The sequence below is a fragment of the Triticum dicoccoides genome, chromosome 6A, assembly GCF_002162155.2.
Source record: "Triticum dicoccoides isolate Atlit2015 ecotype Zavitan chromosome 6A, WEW_v2.0, whole genome shotgun sequence".
Classification (NCBI taxonomy): Eukaryota; Viridiplantae; Streptophyta; class Magnoliopsida; order Poales; family Poaceae; genus Triticum; species Triticum dicoccoides.
Window position 1 is genome coordinate 141,316,203 of NC_041390.1, and position 18,192 is coordinate 141,334,394.

The following is an 18,192-nucleotide window of genomic DNA, read 5'->3' on the forward strand; positions in this document are numbered from 1 at the left end:
ACGATGAGACCTTCTCACCCGTAGCGATGCTTAAGTCTGTCCGAATCATGTTAGCAATTGCCACATTTTATGATTATGAAATTTGGCAGATGGATGTCAAAACTGCATTCCTGAATGGATTTCTAGAAGAAGAGTTGTATATGATGCAACCAGAAGGTTTTGTCAATCCAAAGGGAGCTAACAAAGTGTGCAAGCTCTAGCGATCCATTTATGGACTGGTGCAAGCCTCTCGGAGTTGGAATAAACGCTTTGATAGTGTGATCAAAGCATTTGGTTTTATACAGACTTTCGGTGAAGCCTGTATTTACAAGAAAGTGAGTGGGAGCTCTGTAGCATTTCTGATATTATATGTGGATGACATATTACTGATTGGAAATGATATAGAATTTCTAGATAGCATAAAGGGATACTTGAATAAGAGTTTTTCAATGAAAGACCTTGGTGAAGCTGCTTACATATTAGGCATAAAGATCTATAGAGATAGATCAAGACGCTTAATTGGACTTTCACAAAGCACATACCTTGACAAGATTTTGAAGAAGTTCAAAATGGATCAAGCAAAGAAAGGGTTCTTGCCTGTGTTACAAGGTGTGAAGTTGAGTCAGACTCAATGCCCGACCACTGCAGAAGATAGAGAGAAAATGAAAGATGTTCCCTATGCTTCAGCCATAGGCTCTATCATGTATGCAATGCTGTGTACCAGACCTGATGTGTGCCTTGCTATAAGTTTAGCAGGGAGGTACCAAAGTAATCCAGGAGTGGATCACTAGACAGCGGTCAAGAACATCCTGAAATACCTGAAAAGGACTAAGGATATGTTTCTCGTATATGGAGGTGACAAAGAGCTCACCGTAAAAGGTTACGTTGATGCAAGCTTTGACACTGATCCGGACGATTCTAAATCGCAAACCGGATACGTGTTTACATTAAACGGTGGAGCTGTCAGTTGGTGCAGTTCTAAACAAAGCGTCGTAGCGGGATCTACATGTGAAGCGGAGTACATAGCTGCTTCGGAAGCAGCGAACGAAGGAGTCTAGATGAAGGAGTTCATATCCGATCTAGGTGTCATACCTAGTGCATCGGGTCCAATGAAAATCTTTTGTGACAATACTGGTGCAATTGCCTTGGCAAAGGAATCCAGATTTCACAAGAGGACTAAGCACATCAAGAGACGCTTCAATTCCATCCGGGATCTAGTCCAGGTGGGAGACATAGAGATTTGCAAGATACATACGGATCTGAATGTTGCAGACCCGTTGACTAAGCCTCTTCCACGAGCAAAACATGATCAGCACCAAGGCTCCATGGGTGTGAGAATCATTACTGTGTAATCTAGATTATTGACTCTAGTACAAGTGGGAGACTGAAGGAAATATGCCCTAGAGGCAATAATAAAGTTATTATTTATTTCCTTATATCATGATAAATGTTTATTATTCATGCTAGAATTGTATTAACCGGAAACATAATACATGTGCGAATACGTAGACAAACTTAGTGTCACTAGTATGCCTCTACTTGACTAGCTCGTTAATCAAAGATGGTTATGTTTCCTAACCATGAACAAGGTGTTGTTATTTGATTAACGAGGTCACATCATTAGTTGAATGATCTGATTGACATGACCCATTTCATTAGCTTAGCACCCGATCGTTTAGTATGTTGCTATTGCTTTCTTCATGACTTATACATGTTCCTATGACTATGAGATTATGCAACTCCCGTTTACCGGAGGAACACTTTGTGTGCTACCAAACGTCACAACGTAACTGGGTGATTATAAAGGAGCTCTACAGGTGTCTCCAAAGGTAGATGTTGGGTTGGCGTATTTCGAGATTAGGATTTGTCACTTCGATTGTCGGAGAGGTATCTCTGGGCCCTCTCGGTAATGCACATCACATAAGCCTTGCAAGCATTGCAGCCAATAAGTTAGTTGCGAGATGATGTATTACGGAACGAGTAAAGAGACTTGCCGGTAACGAGATTGAACTAGGTATTGGATACCGACGATCGAATCTCGGGCAAGTAACATACCGATGACAAAGGGAACAACGTATGTTGTTATGCGGTCTGACCGATAAAGATCTTCGTAGAATATGTAGGAGCCAATATGGGCATTCAGGTCCCGCTATTGGTTATTGACCGGAGATGTGTCTCAGTCATGTCTGCATTATTCTCGAACCGTAGGGTCCGCATGCTTAACGTTACGATGACAGTTATTATGAGTTTATGCATTTTGATGTACTGAAGTTAGTTCGGAGTCCCGGATGTGATCACGGACATGACAAGGAGTCTCGAAATGGTAGAGACATAAAGATTGATATATTGGAAGCCTATGTTTGGATATCGGAAGTGTTCCGGGTGAAATCGGTATTTTACCGGAGTACCGGGAGGTTACCGGAACCCCCTGGGAGCTGTATGGGCCTTGATGGGCTTTAGTGGAAAGGAGAAGGGGCAGCCCAAGATGGGCCGCGCGCCTCCCCCCTCCCCTAGTCCTATTAGGACAAGGAGAGGTGGCCGCCCCCCCCCCCTCTCTCTTTCCCCCTCAGCGAATCCTACTCCAACTAGGATTGGGGGAAGGAATCCTACTCCCAGAGGGAGTAGGACTCCCTTGGCGCGCCCTCCTTGGCCGGCCGGCCCCCTCCCCTTGGATCCTTTATATACAGAGGCAGGGGGCACCCCTAGACACACAAGTTGATCATTGAGATCGTTCCTTAGCCGTGTGCGGTGCCCCCTGCCACCATATTCCACCTCGATTATATTGTAGCAGTGCTTAGGCGAAGCCCTGCGATGGTAGAACATCAAGATCGTCACCACGCCGTCGTGCTGACAGAACTCCTCCCCGACGCTTTGCTGGATCGGAGCCCGGGGATCGTCATCGAGCTGTACGTGTGCTAAGAACTCGGAGGTGCCGGAGTAACGGTGCTTGGATCGGTCGGATCGGGAAGACGTATGACTACTTCCTCTATGTTGTGTCAACGCTTCCGCAGTTGGTATGCGTGGGTACGTAAACAACACTCTCCCCTCTCGTTGCTGTGCATCACCATGATCTTGCGTGTGCGTAGGAAAATTTTGAAATTACTACGTTTCCCAACAAAATTACCCCTTCCCGTTTCAGACAGGGCGATAAAGTCCAATCTATGTTCGATAGAAGCATCCGCTAGAAATCTTCTTTTAGCCAAGTCTTTCATACCTCTGCTATTCCCAAAAATTCCTCTCATAATTTATCATGAAATTTTTTGGTCGTACGGTTCCTAGTGCTTCTACGCACCGCCGAAGCTGGATAGATCTTACACTTCCACTTACGTTTAGGCTTGTTTTGGTCCTCCATCCGGTCCTCACAACCGGACTCCATGGACCTAACACTCCGATCCTCGAGGGTGCAATATCCCCTAGGGGTATGGAATCGTCATCCTCCTCTGTCTCAGGGAGGGATGGGGCAATATCTGCACAGAAAGTGTCTAGCACGCTAACTCCTAAAGCATCAATGTCTGAATCATTCATAGGTTTTACCTCTGCTAGGTTGCGAATCAGTTCTAAAGCGCGTTCCGCTTCAAGATCCAAGATATCATTAACGGATTTAGATATTTCACTATCATCACTACCTAGTGAAATTCCTAACTGATTTGCATTATGAATAATCTCATCATTACAAAAATGCAGAATGGAATTGTAAGTGTTAACTGACATACCAGTAGTGATCTCAATATCACGAAGCTTGGCCGCCCGCTTGGCGCACCTCAGCTGCATGTCATCAACATCCGGCTGGTCCTGGAGACGGCAGCTCAACCGTCACCCCTCAGAAATAGGATCCGGAATGCCTCCAAAAGCGATGACCTCCTCTTGAGTGGCCCTGGTTGGGGTAAGGCCTCCACCCCCCCAACACACGACCAGGCTGCAACACCCGGAGAGGCACGAAGATACACCATAAGAATCGGCGGGGATGCCAACGTCCCCGGCGAGCCCGAGGGAAGAGAGTGCTGGGCCACCTGCCCACACTCCCCTCGACACACGGCCAGCATAGTCGACGTCCCGCCCACAAGCGAGCAAGGGGAAGTGAGCACGGGGGTCACCTGCCCCCGCACCCCACCCTGCCCTCAGGCAAGGGGGTGATGCGACCACCTTGGTCGGCGTCGGCTGGAGCCGCCCCTGCAGCTGAGCAGGTGATGGCCGGCTACTGGGTCCCAAGGTCGCCACCGGCGCGGCCGCCCCGACCACCGCGGGAGGGGAGGGAACCGAGGCCACCTGCCCGGGTCCCCTGCCCAAACTGGTCATGTCACCGGTCGGCAACGCAGACACCTCCGCCGCGGTCCTCATCCGCGGCGAACCATCAGAAGGAGGGAGAGAAAGAGGGGCCACCTGCCCATGATCCTCCCCCCGCTCGACCGCAGTCATCTGAGTAACCGACGCCTCCAGGCACCCCTCGCTATAGCCAACAGCCGCTGCGAAGTCTAGAGGAGGGAGCGTGCATTCTAGCACGTCCTCAGACTCAACTCGATCACTCCACAACCTAGGAGGAGCAGAAACTGGCTCAAATGAATCGAATCTCAGAGTTCTCATCGGCATTGTAACTGAAGAAGCGGCCCCAGTCCCGGGCGTCTGCGAAGTGGAACCCGGGCCATTGGACAACTCACACCCAACCTCCTCCCCTCGTGCATCCATATTTCCGGATCCATCATCCTTATCATGCATATCCACATCCGTCCCTGCCAGAGCCTCAGCAAAGAGATCTGTATCCTCAAACTCAATCTCTAGGTTAAATACCTGGCCCCTATAAGTCCACTTGACCATGTCAGGCACAAACACAATGTCTAGGACACTCACCAGCAGTCAGGCCACCCCCGTGAGCTGGGGTGAAAGCCATGTCCACCCTCTCGGTTTTCCCGACCAAAATCCCCAAGCTAGCAGCAACCCGAGCATCCTGAAGCGGCTTTGATGGAGCCCCTGAGAAACGTAATCAGACCTGAGTGAGAGGCTTGCCCTGTGGCTCGATCTTCTTCCACTCATGGAACTCAAGGATGCACTCTGTGCCAGGTACTCTGCACAGCCCAAAACTTAGAAGACGCTCCAAATCCTCTGTTGTAGGGAAGTCAACCTTATACGTATTGGCGTCGAGACGAGTAAGCTCCCACTGAAAATTACCTGGAGCCAGCTCACTGAGCCTGTGCATAATCTGTGCCTCAGACACATCACCTTTCGTGACTTTGACAACCCCCGTGGTCGTGCTCTGGGGTTCCTCAGGTATCTCCCTCGCACTAGGAGACTCAAAAAACATCATCTCAGCACAATAAACTCCATAAATGGTGATGCTCGGCAGCTGATCACGCAAAATTGGGCACTCCCCCGTGTCATGCACAGGCTTGAGGCAGGTATCACAAAGCTCAGTCACACATTCAGCTATAAAGTGCCCCCTCTCACCACAGCGATAGCACAACATCTTCTCCTTTTTACGAGCCCACTTGGAGGCTCTATCCGCATCTGTCTTGTCGGCGGCACCGGCAGCATCCGACACCAAGGTATCAGTCTCAGGCACCTCAGCATTGGCCAGCGCCGTCACCACCTCCATAGCCTGACCAGACACATCCGGCATCTGACCGATAGCAACCACCTCTGAGGATATCGTCGGCTCCACCACAACAGACAGAGGAGGTTGGCGATAGTCGTTCCTACCACCGCGACCACCACGATGACCTTGGTATCCACCTCGCTGCTGGTAATCTGGGCCAGATGCCCCCTCAACAAAACCACCCGTGGGGCCGTAGAACGGTCTTTCAGCTGAACCATCACTTTGCCATGCATATCCGCGCCTGCCGCCCGCCGACGACGAACCACGATGATGGCCATCCCCATAGGCATTGTAACCATCGTCACCCCATTGTCCCCGAGGTTGTCCAATACCGCCGCGGTTAACCGGTACATGAGCAACATCCGCACCTCCTTCACCCACATGCACATGTTGAGGCGGTACTTGAGTCTGCACCGCACGACACGTTGTTGAGGCGGCCTAGCCACATAGTGGGGCGGCGGCGCCGTCCACGGCTACTGCCCAGGTGCCGCCCACGGTTGCTGCCCAAGCACCGGTGCCTGCTTGCAAGGAGCAATGCCGACCACACCGGGCTGCGGCGGCCTAAGTCCGTTGCCGCGCCCTAAAACAGCAGGTGCGGGTGCCTGTGCAACCGGCCCGGGTGCCGGCGGCCTAGGATCGGAGCCTCCGCCACGACCCGCCGACCCTGTAGCCTGCGTCGTCCCGGCAGCCATCTTGGACTTCTGAACCGGCGGAGCACCACCACCTCGCCCCTGTCGGCGCATTCCCGGCAACAACCGGCGTTTTCTGCCCAGTCATAGCAGCACCACCTCGACTAGCCATTGCCGCGAGGGGGGGGGGGATGCGTACTGCGCGTCCTGCACCGCACGCCGCGAAGCCTGGCATCGCACAACGCCGTGTAACCCTAGGAGGCGGCGCTGAACAGTCTTGCGATCGATTCACGATCTGGAGCATGCACGGGCCGTAGCACCGAACCGATGTGGAGTCCGTGATAACCTGAGCCTCATACCCAGTTATCCCCGACCCACTCTGATTCGGCCTAAGCTGGGCTGCCTTCCTCTTCACAGACCGGGCCCAATTCGCCTCAGCCGCATCTGGCCCACCAGCGCCGATCAGGGAATTCAAACGTCGGAGCCGCGCGTGGCGGATCTCAGCTGGCCGCCGGCGCCGGCACCGCCACCGCCGCCGCCAGCCGTTTCTTTTTTCTTTCTCTCGACCATCTTCCAAGCACCCGCTTCAAAATAATCGAAAAGTTTGGAAATACATACCTTGGGTAGAGGACCGCGCCATGGTTGGATCGCCGATGCCGCCGTGCGACGATGGACAACACGGCGAACTTGGCCTACCTTGTTAGTTTTGACTTTATTATCCGATGCTCATGAATTCTAGCTTCCAGTTTTTCCGTCTGTCTTTCTTCGGTTTGCTGTCTGAAAATCTGCCAATCGCAATCAGACCGTGCCTCTAGATCTGTGAAATCACGATATAAAAGAGCCGCAGGACAATCCCATATAGGATCAAGATGGCATAAAATCATTGGGTGTGTCTAGGGCACATCTAGATGTGCTCTAGTTATTACACATCTAAGTGAGTGAATTAAGCATAGAGAGAAAGAGAAAAAAGAAAAAGAAAATATCTACGCGAATCTCAACATAAAATCAATGACATGGGACTTAGATGTGCAATACTTATAGCACATCTAGATGTGCTTTAGCAAAACTGAAAATCATTTTCAATACTGTTGGCGGCGGTATCAATAGCAAAATTTACCATGCAGAATATGTTATGACGTGGCAGAGAATAAAAGAGTCGGGAGAGCTCACTTGTATGCTCATATGCCAACAAGCCAAGTACAAACTCTTGATGAAAAGATATACTACCTCCAGCCGGCATTACTTGACGCTGAAACAACAGTTTTTCAAGTAATTTCAAACGGAGGTACTATGTTTTTTTTCTGCCTATAGCTCAACTTAAGATACACGTGATCCCTTAGAGTAATCATGTGGTGCATTATTGGCTGATGACAAAGACACTAGTACCCATAATCAAGCTCACAATTTGTTGGACATTCTCTAGGGCCTCTTCCAATGCTCCACCTTGTACAGGTGCTAAGCCTTTTATGTAGGCAAAAAATCTGATGTGGCAAGTTATTTAAGAGAAGAGAGATGAGTGTGGTGACTCAGAAAGAAACAATGCTAAGCGCGTGAACCTAGACAAAATATTTAAAGGAAGAAAGCTCACCAATACATGAAGAGGTTTAGTTACTAAATCATTAAATGAAGCAAACTTAGCAACCATAAGGCCTCTCCCAATGCTCCACCTTGTACAGGTGCTAAGGTTGCCAACTAAGCAAAAAATATGATGTGGCATGCTAGTTAAGAAGAAAGAGAGTAGTATGGTGATCCCAGAAAGAAATGGCGCTAAGCACGTGTACCTAGGTGGAAGCACAATTTTGAGTCTACAACGAATTAAATGCATAAAGCTTAGCACCTTTACATTGTGGACTTGAGTTGCTAAGACATTTAATATGCTTAGCACCTCATCTAAGCACATTTGCATTTGGGGAGGTCTAAGCTAAGGTCTAAGCTAAGCACCTATACATTGGAGAGTAAAGTAGTTAAACTATTTAATGTACTTAGCACCTCAGCAGCCTAAGCCATGAAATTTTATAAAGCTGCCCATGGGCCATAAGTATACGTGTAAGTTATAGCGAAGCCCATGAAATTCAACACGATTTGGTGAGAATTTTAAATCCACAACGCTCACGTACTTTCAAGTGTTTTGCACCGCCACAGCCCCATTGATGGGAACCGAATGCATCCGTGATATAAGTACGCGCGCTGCCCCAACGCTTTCCGCGCGCGCGCGGGACCAACGCCCACTACTCCGCGATCGTACGCCTCCGGCTCCACAAAGCTCTCCTCAAACCGTTGGCCAGGCAGCTCGGCTCCGCCACCGCGCTCCGCAGCGAGGCCGTGCGAGCCGGGCGACATGGGCGCGGTGGCGAGGCTGCAGGCGGCGGTGGCGTCGGGCAGGGCGGAGGGCCTCCTCCGGGGCGCGTGCGCGGCGGCGGCGGCGGCGTCGGCGCTGCTCCTGGGCCTGAGCGCGCAGACCAAGACGGTGCTCTTCGTCCGGAAGAAGGCCGTGCCCAAGGACGTCGAGGCCCTCTGGTACGTCCATGTTCGGTCACAGATGTACGACTAAGCTTTCACAACGATCCTGATCGGATGCTCGCCGTGTGTGCCAACCAGGGTGCTGATCGTGGCGGCGGCCGTGGCCGCGGGGTACCACGCGGCGCGGCTCCTCAAGCGGCTCTGCTCCGGCGGCCGCTTCGCCGGCGGCGACGACGGCCGGGGCTGCGCCAGGGCGGTCGCGTGGGCGTGTTTCCTCCTCGACAAGGTAACCAAACCAACCAACCGATTAATCCCCACCGAATTGATTTTGCTTCCGCGAAACACACAGCGGCAACCTGTAGCTTCATCAACTAGTTAGCTAGACCGGATCACCGGAGAGTCGTGGTGAGCGCAGGAAGGAAGGAGGAAACAGGCCGGACGCGTGCGCGCGCTCGGCGCCCAACCGTTTCCCATTAATACGCATCGAGTGGAATCATCGTGAGCCGCCGGCTACAGCGACGCGCGGGTGCGCGCGTCGCGCGTGGGCACTGCGCGGTCGCTTTTCGCCACGGCTAGGTAGCAGCAGCGGGAGGACGGTAATGGCGGGTGTGGATTTTTCCGGCTGTCGTTTTTGATCGGACAGCCGAGCCGTTTTTGATCGGACAGCCGAGCCTTATAGCCAATTAAGGCCTCGCCTCCTTCGTTTTCCCTGTCGACCGCCGTTCCATTCCCGCCGCATTTCCTCTAGTACATTTCCTTTTATCGGTTAGGAAAGTGAACTGAGCCGAGACAGCCTTGCTTTCAAGTTCCTAATTCTATCCTATCCTTGGGACATGGTTTTTCGATTTCTGATGAACCACGCCTACTGAACTGTTTCCCTGTGAAGCTCACGTCTTAGAAGATAATAATCCGGCACGTCATGTCGGCACTGAACATGTGTCGCTGAGTCGCCATATATAATTCCGTACTACAGTACATCGTTTGATGGAGATAAAGGTTCATAACTCATGCGGTTGCAACCGTAACGGGGTCGTTCCTCAAACTTAACTCCCGACGCGTAACAAGAATCTTGATGGACTGATGGCCGCGCTGCCAACGGCAACAGCAAAATACATTGAGAGCAGCTTCAGTAGACTAGTCATGTTGGCCCAATCGGCATAATAATCATCAATATAAATTAAGGGCAACTACCAGAGCTGTCGTCCCGTTCTCGGTCGCCTTTTGTAGCATGCTCCATATACCACCCGCGATTTGTAATTCTAGCCCTCATCAAAGAGGAGGCGACACTTTGGATCGCCACCGGTGCTAAGAAGTTGAGTTCAATCATGCCGGAAGAGTAGTCCCTTTGTAAGGCGATGTTGTAATCTCTCAAACTTTTTCTTCTCTCTTAATTAATATGTGAGGCAAATCTTTTGCCTCCTTTAAAAAAAATACCACCCGCGAGACTTCGTATTTGGAGGATAGGGCGTTGGAATGGAGCGGCCTCCATCCGTCAACCGATCATGCTTGAGGGTAGTTTCAGCTCCCTCCTCGTCCTCCCGCATGACCCATCTCTTCATCCTGCCAATGTCACGGACTGCAGAAGATGCCATGGCACCACAGACTGCCCATGTCCATTAATGTTACGTTTTCAACCATATTTTCCTGCCATCCGCCATTCTTTTCGCGCGACCCGCCGTCCACGGCTATAAAAAGACTGTCGCCATGGACTTAGAGCTCAGAAGCTCCAGTTCCCGTATTGATGGCTGAATAGCTCTTACCCTGCAGCCCACAACCTCCATTTCCCTCTCATCATCCCCATGCCGCTTCCTTGTCCGAGTTGCGTGCCACTTTCAAGGAGAAAGAGTGGAACGAGGCGGCGGCAGAGAAGGAGGTCAACCTCATCGCCCAGGAGGACGGTGGAGGCCACGAAGGAGGATTCCGCCGTCGATGACTGGTCGGATTAGAATACGAAAACAGACGCCATCAAATTCGACTCGCAGTGTGGCTATGAGTTGAGCCCTCTCTCCTGCGTCTGGCGCTCCATTATAAGGGGAAGCAGACAGACTTGGCGGGGAAGAGGGAGCGCGTAGATGGTGCTCATTCAACATGAACATGGTGATATTTATCGAGACGGGTCACGACCTATTGGGCATTCCTCCACTTGAAAATGCCGCCCCCAACCTCGATGACGACAGGTAGGAGCGTGATGAAGACGAGGTCCCTGGACCGGCACACTGCGGCGTAGACGATGAGGCGAGTTGTCACGTATGCATGTGCTTCGTGCACTACATTCACGATGGTCATGGTGGGTAGCAACTAGTGCTTCTTCCAAGACGTAAGATGTTATCAGTTTCGTACAAAAATCCCATTGAAATACATTACAACCCACTCTGTTAAGAATGCATGGGGTGTAGATATTGACATGCATATGCAACCGAGAAAACATGATGGAATCGAAACATGGTGTGAAGGTAATTATTTTATAAAATGTTATGTGAGCAATTATGCAATTAGGAGGGTAACAAGTGCAAGATTAATTACAAGATGTATGGCCAGCTTTAAATTTTGATAAAGATCAACAATACTTGTGTTTAGTACTCCAAAGAATTTAAGAAATAAACATCGAACCGGAGATTTGAATCTGGTGGATCTCACGAGATTCGGTCGGCGTTTATCTTCGGCGGATCCACGTGGATCCGGTAGTTGTTCGTGTGTCTACCGGTTGAATCCTTCCAATCTAAACTTCTCTTCAATGACGGCGGTTGCTGTTTTGGTGCGCTTGTGCTATAGGGCTTTAGCACGACGCCTCCCTGACTGTCTACTACAACAAATTTTGCTCGGCTCCAGTGAAGGAGGGGCAATGATGGGCTTGCATCAGGGTTTATAGTCGTCGCTAGGTGGTCTACGGATCTGGATGTGATTTTTACTGTTTTTATTATTCGTTGCACTATCGTGATTGATGGTGAATATAAAGTTTTCTAAAAAAACAAAATAGAAATAAACATCGAACCGGCAACTAGGCGTGGTGTGACTTTTTTGGCACTTAAAATGGAGTTGTAAAAAAAAGGAAGTGTATTTTCTTTTTAGGTAAGGAAGTGTATGTTGTTTGACACATGTATAATTCAACTTTGCAGGGGTGTGCGTACGTGGTGTTCGCGAGCGCCATCGCGGCGCTGCAAGCGTGCTTCGTGGCGCTGACGGGCGTAGAGCCCCTGCAGTGGAGCAGGCTCTGCGACATCTACACCCGCTTCTGCGTGCAGGGCGCCTTCGGCATGGTTTGCGGCCTCGCGGCCGCCGTCGGCATGGCCCTCCTCTCGGTCTTCTCCGCGCGCGACCTCTTCCGGCTCTACTCGCCGGCTGGGCGCAGGCAGGCGCAGCTGAGATCGGAATCAAGTCAGACAGGCCTCATGATGAGTACAAATGAGATGGCCAGAGAAAGCGCGGGAGATGATTAGGTTCCTTCAGAAATTCTCATCGCCTTGCTATTAGTAGGTCGCGAGGTCTGACATTGCAACCTGCAAGATTATATAAATACAAAGTGAAGTTGGATCATTTTAGAACAGAGGAAGAAAATGAAGTGACGACTGTTTCTACGTATTCGTGATCATTTATACAGTCGTTTTTCTTTTCAGTGGGGTTTGGGGTTGTAAATAGGTACAAGACCAATTACAAATATTCAGAAAGGCATTTGCAGTCCTCGTGTCCCCTTCCAAAGAATGAGCATGAGGATGAAGCTCCAAGTTGCTTGTTTAGAGGCCAAATGTGATCCATTCCCACAGGTGATTGACCATTGGTGGTGGACAGATCCCTAGGCGTTGTGTCTCACCTTGTGGCTTGCATAACTCCACTAAAGATAATAATGGCCATTAGTTAGGGTCATCAGAAATTTCTTGAAATAATATTGCTTTGTTTATTGGGTTGCTAGTTCAACCAAGTGATGTGTGCCAAAGGGAGAGCACATCCATCCCATGGGCAAGCTTGTGCATGTATGTTCTGCACACGTAGCAACCCCAATTGGAAACACAATATTGATTCGCAAAAGAAAACTCAACTAAATGATTCTAGAGTAATTATTTTTCCTATCCATACAAAATGAATATCCTTTAGACATTTAGTGAAAAATAATTCGGTTTGGACCCTCCATTTAAGTGCAAGAAATTCATTCTCGTAATGTACTACTAGTAGTATTTTATGTAAGTAAAAGAACTGATGATTCTTAGTGTGGTGGGAAATTAGTGGATATTCGGTACACATGTTTTTTCTTCCAAAAATGTGCTTAACCGAGGTATGCACACGTTACAGCATCTATAACCAGGTACCCCCGAAACGACCTCAAATGTCCGGGCGGCCCATCCGGTCACTGACCAGTAATGATTTTTTGACCCAGACGCCCTCCTCCCTCTCAAATGGGCCTCAAACGCCCGGGCTGACCAGAACCCCTCATATCCAGCCCAAATATGATGCGGATATGCGGGCGCCCGGGCGCATCTGCCACGTCAGCCTGGCCCACCCCGCCCCCACAAATATCCCCACATCCGAAAATCCTAGACAACGGTTAATCGAAATCCCTTCATTCCCGTCTCCGTCCACTCCACTTCCGATCCCTTCCCTCCGATCGGATGGCCGGCAACGGAACCAGTGGCGGATCCGATTGAGAATCCGAGAGGTTGAACATCGACGTGGAGGAGGTGGCCCTCTGCATCGCATTGTGGAGGTCGCTGCACGAGCAAGGCGGCCCCGGCCGCGGCAGATCTTCTTCCTGAGCGTCTGTCGCTCGTCGACGTAGCACCGATGACGTTGCCGGCCCTTCCCGTCCGCCATGCAGCACCGGCAACTCCCCTTCGCTCCGCCAGGTATGCCGCCTGATACGTCCATTTTGCATCATGCTTTTATATCGATATTTATTGCATTATGGGTTGTTATTACACATTATGTCACAATACTTATGCCTATTCTCTATTATTTTACAAGGTTTACATGAAAAGGGAGAATGCCGGCAGCTGAAATTCTGGGCTGGAAAAGGAGCAAATATTAGAGGCCTATTCTACACAACTCCAAAAGTCTTGAAACTCCACGAAAGTCAGTTTTGGAATATATAAAAAATATTGGGCGAATAAAGCACCAGAGGGGGGCCACCCACCATCCACGAGGGTGGGGGACGCGCACTATCTCCCTGGGCGCGCCCCTTGCCTCGTGGGCCCCATGGCAGGCCTCCGGCGCCCATCTTTGGCTATACGAAGTCTTTCACCCTGGAAAAAAATCATAAGCAAGCTTGCGGGACGAAACACCGCCGCCACGAGGCGGAACCAATCTAGGGCTCCGGCGGAGCTATTCTGTCGGGGAAACATCCCTCCGGGAGGGGGAAATCATCATCGTCGTCATCACCATCGATCCTCTCATCGGAAGAGGGTTAATCTCCATCAACATCTTCACCAACACCATCTCCTCTCAGACCCTAGTTCATCTCTTGTATCCAATCTTTGTCTCAAAACCTCAGATTGGTACCTGTGAGTTGCTAGTAGTGTTGATTACTCCTTGTAGTTGATGCTAGTTTGTTTATTTGGTGGAAGATCATATGTTCAGATCCTTTATGCATATTAATACCCCTCTGATTATGAACACGAATATGGTTTTTGAGTAGTTATGTTTGTTCCTGAGGACATGGGAGAAGTCTTGCTATAAGTAGTCATGTGAATTTGGTATTTGTTCGATATTTTGATGAGATGTATGTTGTCTTTCCTCTAGTGGTGTCATGTGAACATCGATTACATGACACTTCACCATTGTTTGGGCCTAGGGGAAGACATTGGGAAGTAATAAGTAGATGATGGGTTGCTAGAGTGATAGAAGCTTAAACCCTAGTTTATGTGTTGCTTCGTAAGGGGCTGATTTGGATCCATATGTTTCATGCTATGGTTAGGTTTACCTTAATACTTCTTTTGTAGTTGCAGATGCTTGCAAGAGGGGTTAATCATAAGTGGGATGCTTGTCCAAGGAAGGGCAGTACCCAAGCACCGGTCCACCCACATATCAAATTATCAAAGTAACGAACGCGAATATATGAGCGTGATGAAAACTAGCTTGGCGATAATTCCCATGTGTCCTCGGGAGCGTTTTCCTTTATATAAGAGTTTGTCCAATATTGTCCTTTGCTACAAAAAGGATTGGGCCACCTTGCTGCACCTTGTTTACTTTTGTTACTTGTTACCTGTTACAAATTACCTTATTACAAAACTATGTGTTACCAATAATTTCAGTGCTTGCAGAGAATACCTTACTGAAACCCGCTTGTCATTTCCTTCTGCTCCTTGTTGGGTTCTACACTCTTACTTATCGAAAGGACTACGATAGATCCCCTATACTTGTGGGTCATGAAGACTCTTTTCAGGCGCCGTTGCCGGGGAGTGAAGCGCCTTTGGTAGGTGGATTTTGGTAAGGAAAAATTTATATAGTGTGCTGAAATTTACTGTCACTTGTTACTATGGAAAGTAATCCTTTGAGGGGCTTGTTCGGGGTATCTTCACCCCGACCAGTAGAGCAAAATGTTTCTCCTCAACCTACTGAACCTATTGAAAATGTTTATTTTGAAATTCCTTCGGGTGTGATAGAGAAACTGCTAGCTAATCCTTTTACAGGAGATGGAACATTGCATCCCGATTTGCACCTAATATATGTGGATAAAGTTTGTGGATTATTTAAGCTTGCAGGTATGCCCGAGGATGTTATCAAGAAGAAAGTCTTCCCTTTATCTTTGAAGGGAAAGACATTAACATGGTTTATGCTATGTGATGATATTGGATCATGGAACTACAACCGATTGAAATTGGAATTTCATCAGAAGTTTTATCCTATGCATCTGGTTCATCGTGATCGTAATTATATATATAATTTTTGGCCCTGCGAAGGAGAAAGCATCGCTCAAGCTTGGGGGAGGCTTAATTCAATGTTATATTCATGCCCCAATCATGAGTTCTCAAGAGAAATTATTATTCAAATTTTTTATGCTCGGCTTTCTCTCAGTAATCGCTCCATGCTCGATACTTGTTGTACTGGATCTTTTATGATGAAGACTATTGAATTCAAATGGGATTTATTGAAAAGAATTAAACACAACTCTGAAGATTGGGAACTCGACGAAGGTAAGGAGTTAGGTATAACACCTAAGTTTGATTATGTTAAATCTTTTATGGATACCGATGCTTTTCATGAATTTAGCACTAAATATGGACTTGACTCTGAGATAGTAGCTTCTTTTTGTGAATCCTTCGCTACTCATGTTGATCTCCCTAAGGAGAAGTGGCTTAAATATCATCCTCCCATTGAAGTAAAAGTAGTTGAACCTATTAAAGTTGAAGAAAAGACTATCACTTATAATGTTGATCCTATTGTTCCTACCGCTTATAATGAGAAACCACCTTTCCCTACTAGAATAAAGGATCATGCTAAAGCTTCAACTGTGGTTCGTAAGAGTAGTACTAGAACACCTACACCCTCTGAGCAAATTAAAGTTGAACCTAGCATTGCTATGGTTAAAGATCTCTTATCTGATAATATTGATGGGCATGCTATTTACTTTTGTGATGAAGCTGCTAGAATTGCTAGACCCGATACTAAAAATAAACATAGACCTGTTGTAGGCATGCCTGTTATTTCTGTTAAAATATGAGATCATTGCTATCATGGCTTATGTGATATGGGTGGTAGCGCGAGTGAAATACCTCATTCTTTATATGAAGAAATTGTGCATGATATTGCACCTGCTGAGATAGAAGGTATTGATGTTACAATTAAGCTTGCCAATAGAGATACTATTTCACCTATTGGGATTGTTAGAGATGTTGAAGTCTTGTGTGGGAAAGTTAAATATCCTGATGATTTTCTTGTTCTTAGTTCCCCACAAGATGAGTTTTGCCCCATTATATTTGGTAGACCCTTCTTGAATACTGTTAATGCTAAGATATATTGCAAAAAGGATGTTCTTACTATTGGTTTAGGGGATATTGAAAGTGCTAGTGATCGACTAGAGGGGGGGGTGAATATGCGATTTTTATGAAAGTCTTCAAAACATGGAAGTTTCGATGACAAACGATAGAAATAAACCTATTACCATGCAGTGGAAGGTAGACTACACTAAGCTAGCCATAGTCAAGTATTCAATGAAATGAAAGCATAAAGACTAATAGCAACTAGGCAGTATAGATCAGGATGGAAGATAGTATGAAACCAATCAGAACAAGCAGTCACACAGTGAAGACAAATAACTAATGCAAACAAGCAATGACTTCACAAGGACCAATCAACACATAAAGAGATAAGTTAAACAAGTTTGCCTTAAGAAGGCTAGCACAAAAGCTCTAGGGCTCGAAAATACATAAGCTCGAAAATACAAGAGTCAACGGAAGCAAAAATATCTGAGTACAGACATAAGTTAAACAAGTTTGCCTTAAGAAGGCTAGCACAAAAGCAACAACGATCGAAAAGGAAAGGCCTCCTGCCTGGGAGCCTCCTAACTACTCCAAGTCGTCAGCGGCCGTCATGTAGTAGTAGGCACCCTCGGGGGTAGCAGTAGTCTTCTGTGGTGTCGTATGGCTCCTGGGATCCGTAATCTGGTCGCAACAATCAGGTATGGGGGAAAAGAAGTAGCAAAGCAACCGTGAGTACTCATCCAAAGTACTCGCAAGACTTACATCAGATCTAAACTAAGTATGCATCTATATCAAAGGAATGGGTTGTATCTGTGGACTAAACTGCAGAATGCCAGAAGGGAAGGGGAAAGCCTAGCCTATCGAAGACTAGCATTTTCTGGAAACCACCATCTTGTAGCAACAGGAGGGAGTAGAGTAGCATAAAGTAAAGTAGTAGAAGTATTATCAACCTCGGCCAGAGATCCTTTCTCGACTCCCTGCGAGAAAGCAATCCCAGAGCCATACTATCCAGTTATCATCTCATATCCAAGTCTCATCACAATCCATTTCTCATCACAAGTATCCAGTTCTAGTTGTATCGATCGGGATACAACTCTAAGTGTCCGTTACCATAGGACAGGCTATCGATAGATGTTTTCTTCCCTGCAGGGGTGCACCAACTTACCCACCATGCTCAATTAACTCCGGTCGGACACACTTTCCTGGGTCATGCCCGGTGAGGGAGTCCTGGATTAGGGGGTGTCCGGATGGCCGGACTATACCTTCGACCGGACTCCTGGACTATGAAGATACAAGATTGAAGACTTCGTCCCGTGTCCGGGAGGGACTTTCCTTGGCGTGGAAGGCAAGCTTGGCGATACGTATTTGTAGATCTCCTACCATTGTAACCGACTCTGTGTAACCCTAGCCCTCTCGGTGTCTATATAAACCAGAGAGTTTTAGTCCGTAGGACGAACAACAATCATACCATAGGCTAGCTTCTAGGGTTTAGCCTCTCTGATCTCGTGGTAGATCTATTCTTGTACTACCCATATCATCAATATCAATCAAGCAGGACGTAGGGTTTTACCTCCATCAAGAGGGCCCGAATCTGGGTAAAACATCATGTCCCCTGCATCCTATTACCATT

The 18,192-nt window shown here is 48.1% G+C and overlaps 1 protein-coding gene across 1 annotated transcript; it reads left to right on the forward strand.

Annotated features, from left to right (window-relative positions):
* Positions 1-8,413: 8,413 nt before the first annotated feature.
* Positions 8,414-12,330, forward strand: LOC119316308 (CASP-like protein 2C4). The gene is made up of 3 exons (XM_037590604.1): positions 8,414-8,712; positions 8,794-8,941; positions 11,772-12,330. Exons 1-3 carry the CDS (start codon positions 8,534-8,536, stop codon positions 12,090-12,092), a joined length of 648 nt encoding a protein of 215 aa, XP_037446501.1. The 5' UTR covers positions 8,414-8,533; the 3' UTR covers positions 12,093-12,330.
* The last annotated feature ends 5,862 nt before the right edge of the window (positions 12,331-18,192 follow it).

Coding starts and splice junctions, on each gene's coding strand:
- LOC119316308 (XM_037590604.1), top strand. CDS start 8,534: ATGGGCGCGGTGGCGAGGCTGCAGGCGGCGGTGGCGTCGGGCAGGGCG. Junction 8,713..8,793: donor AAGGACGTCGAGGCCCTCTG/GTACGTCCATGT, acceptor TGTGCCAACCAG/GGTGCTGATCGTGGCGGCGG. Junction 8,942..11,771: donor CGTGTTTCCTCCTCGACAAG/GTAACCAAACCA, acceptor TCAACTTTGCAG/GGGTGTGCGTACGTGGTGTT.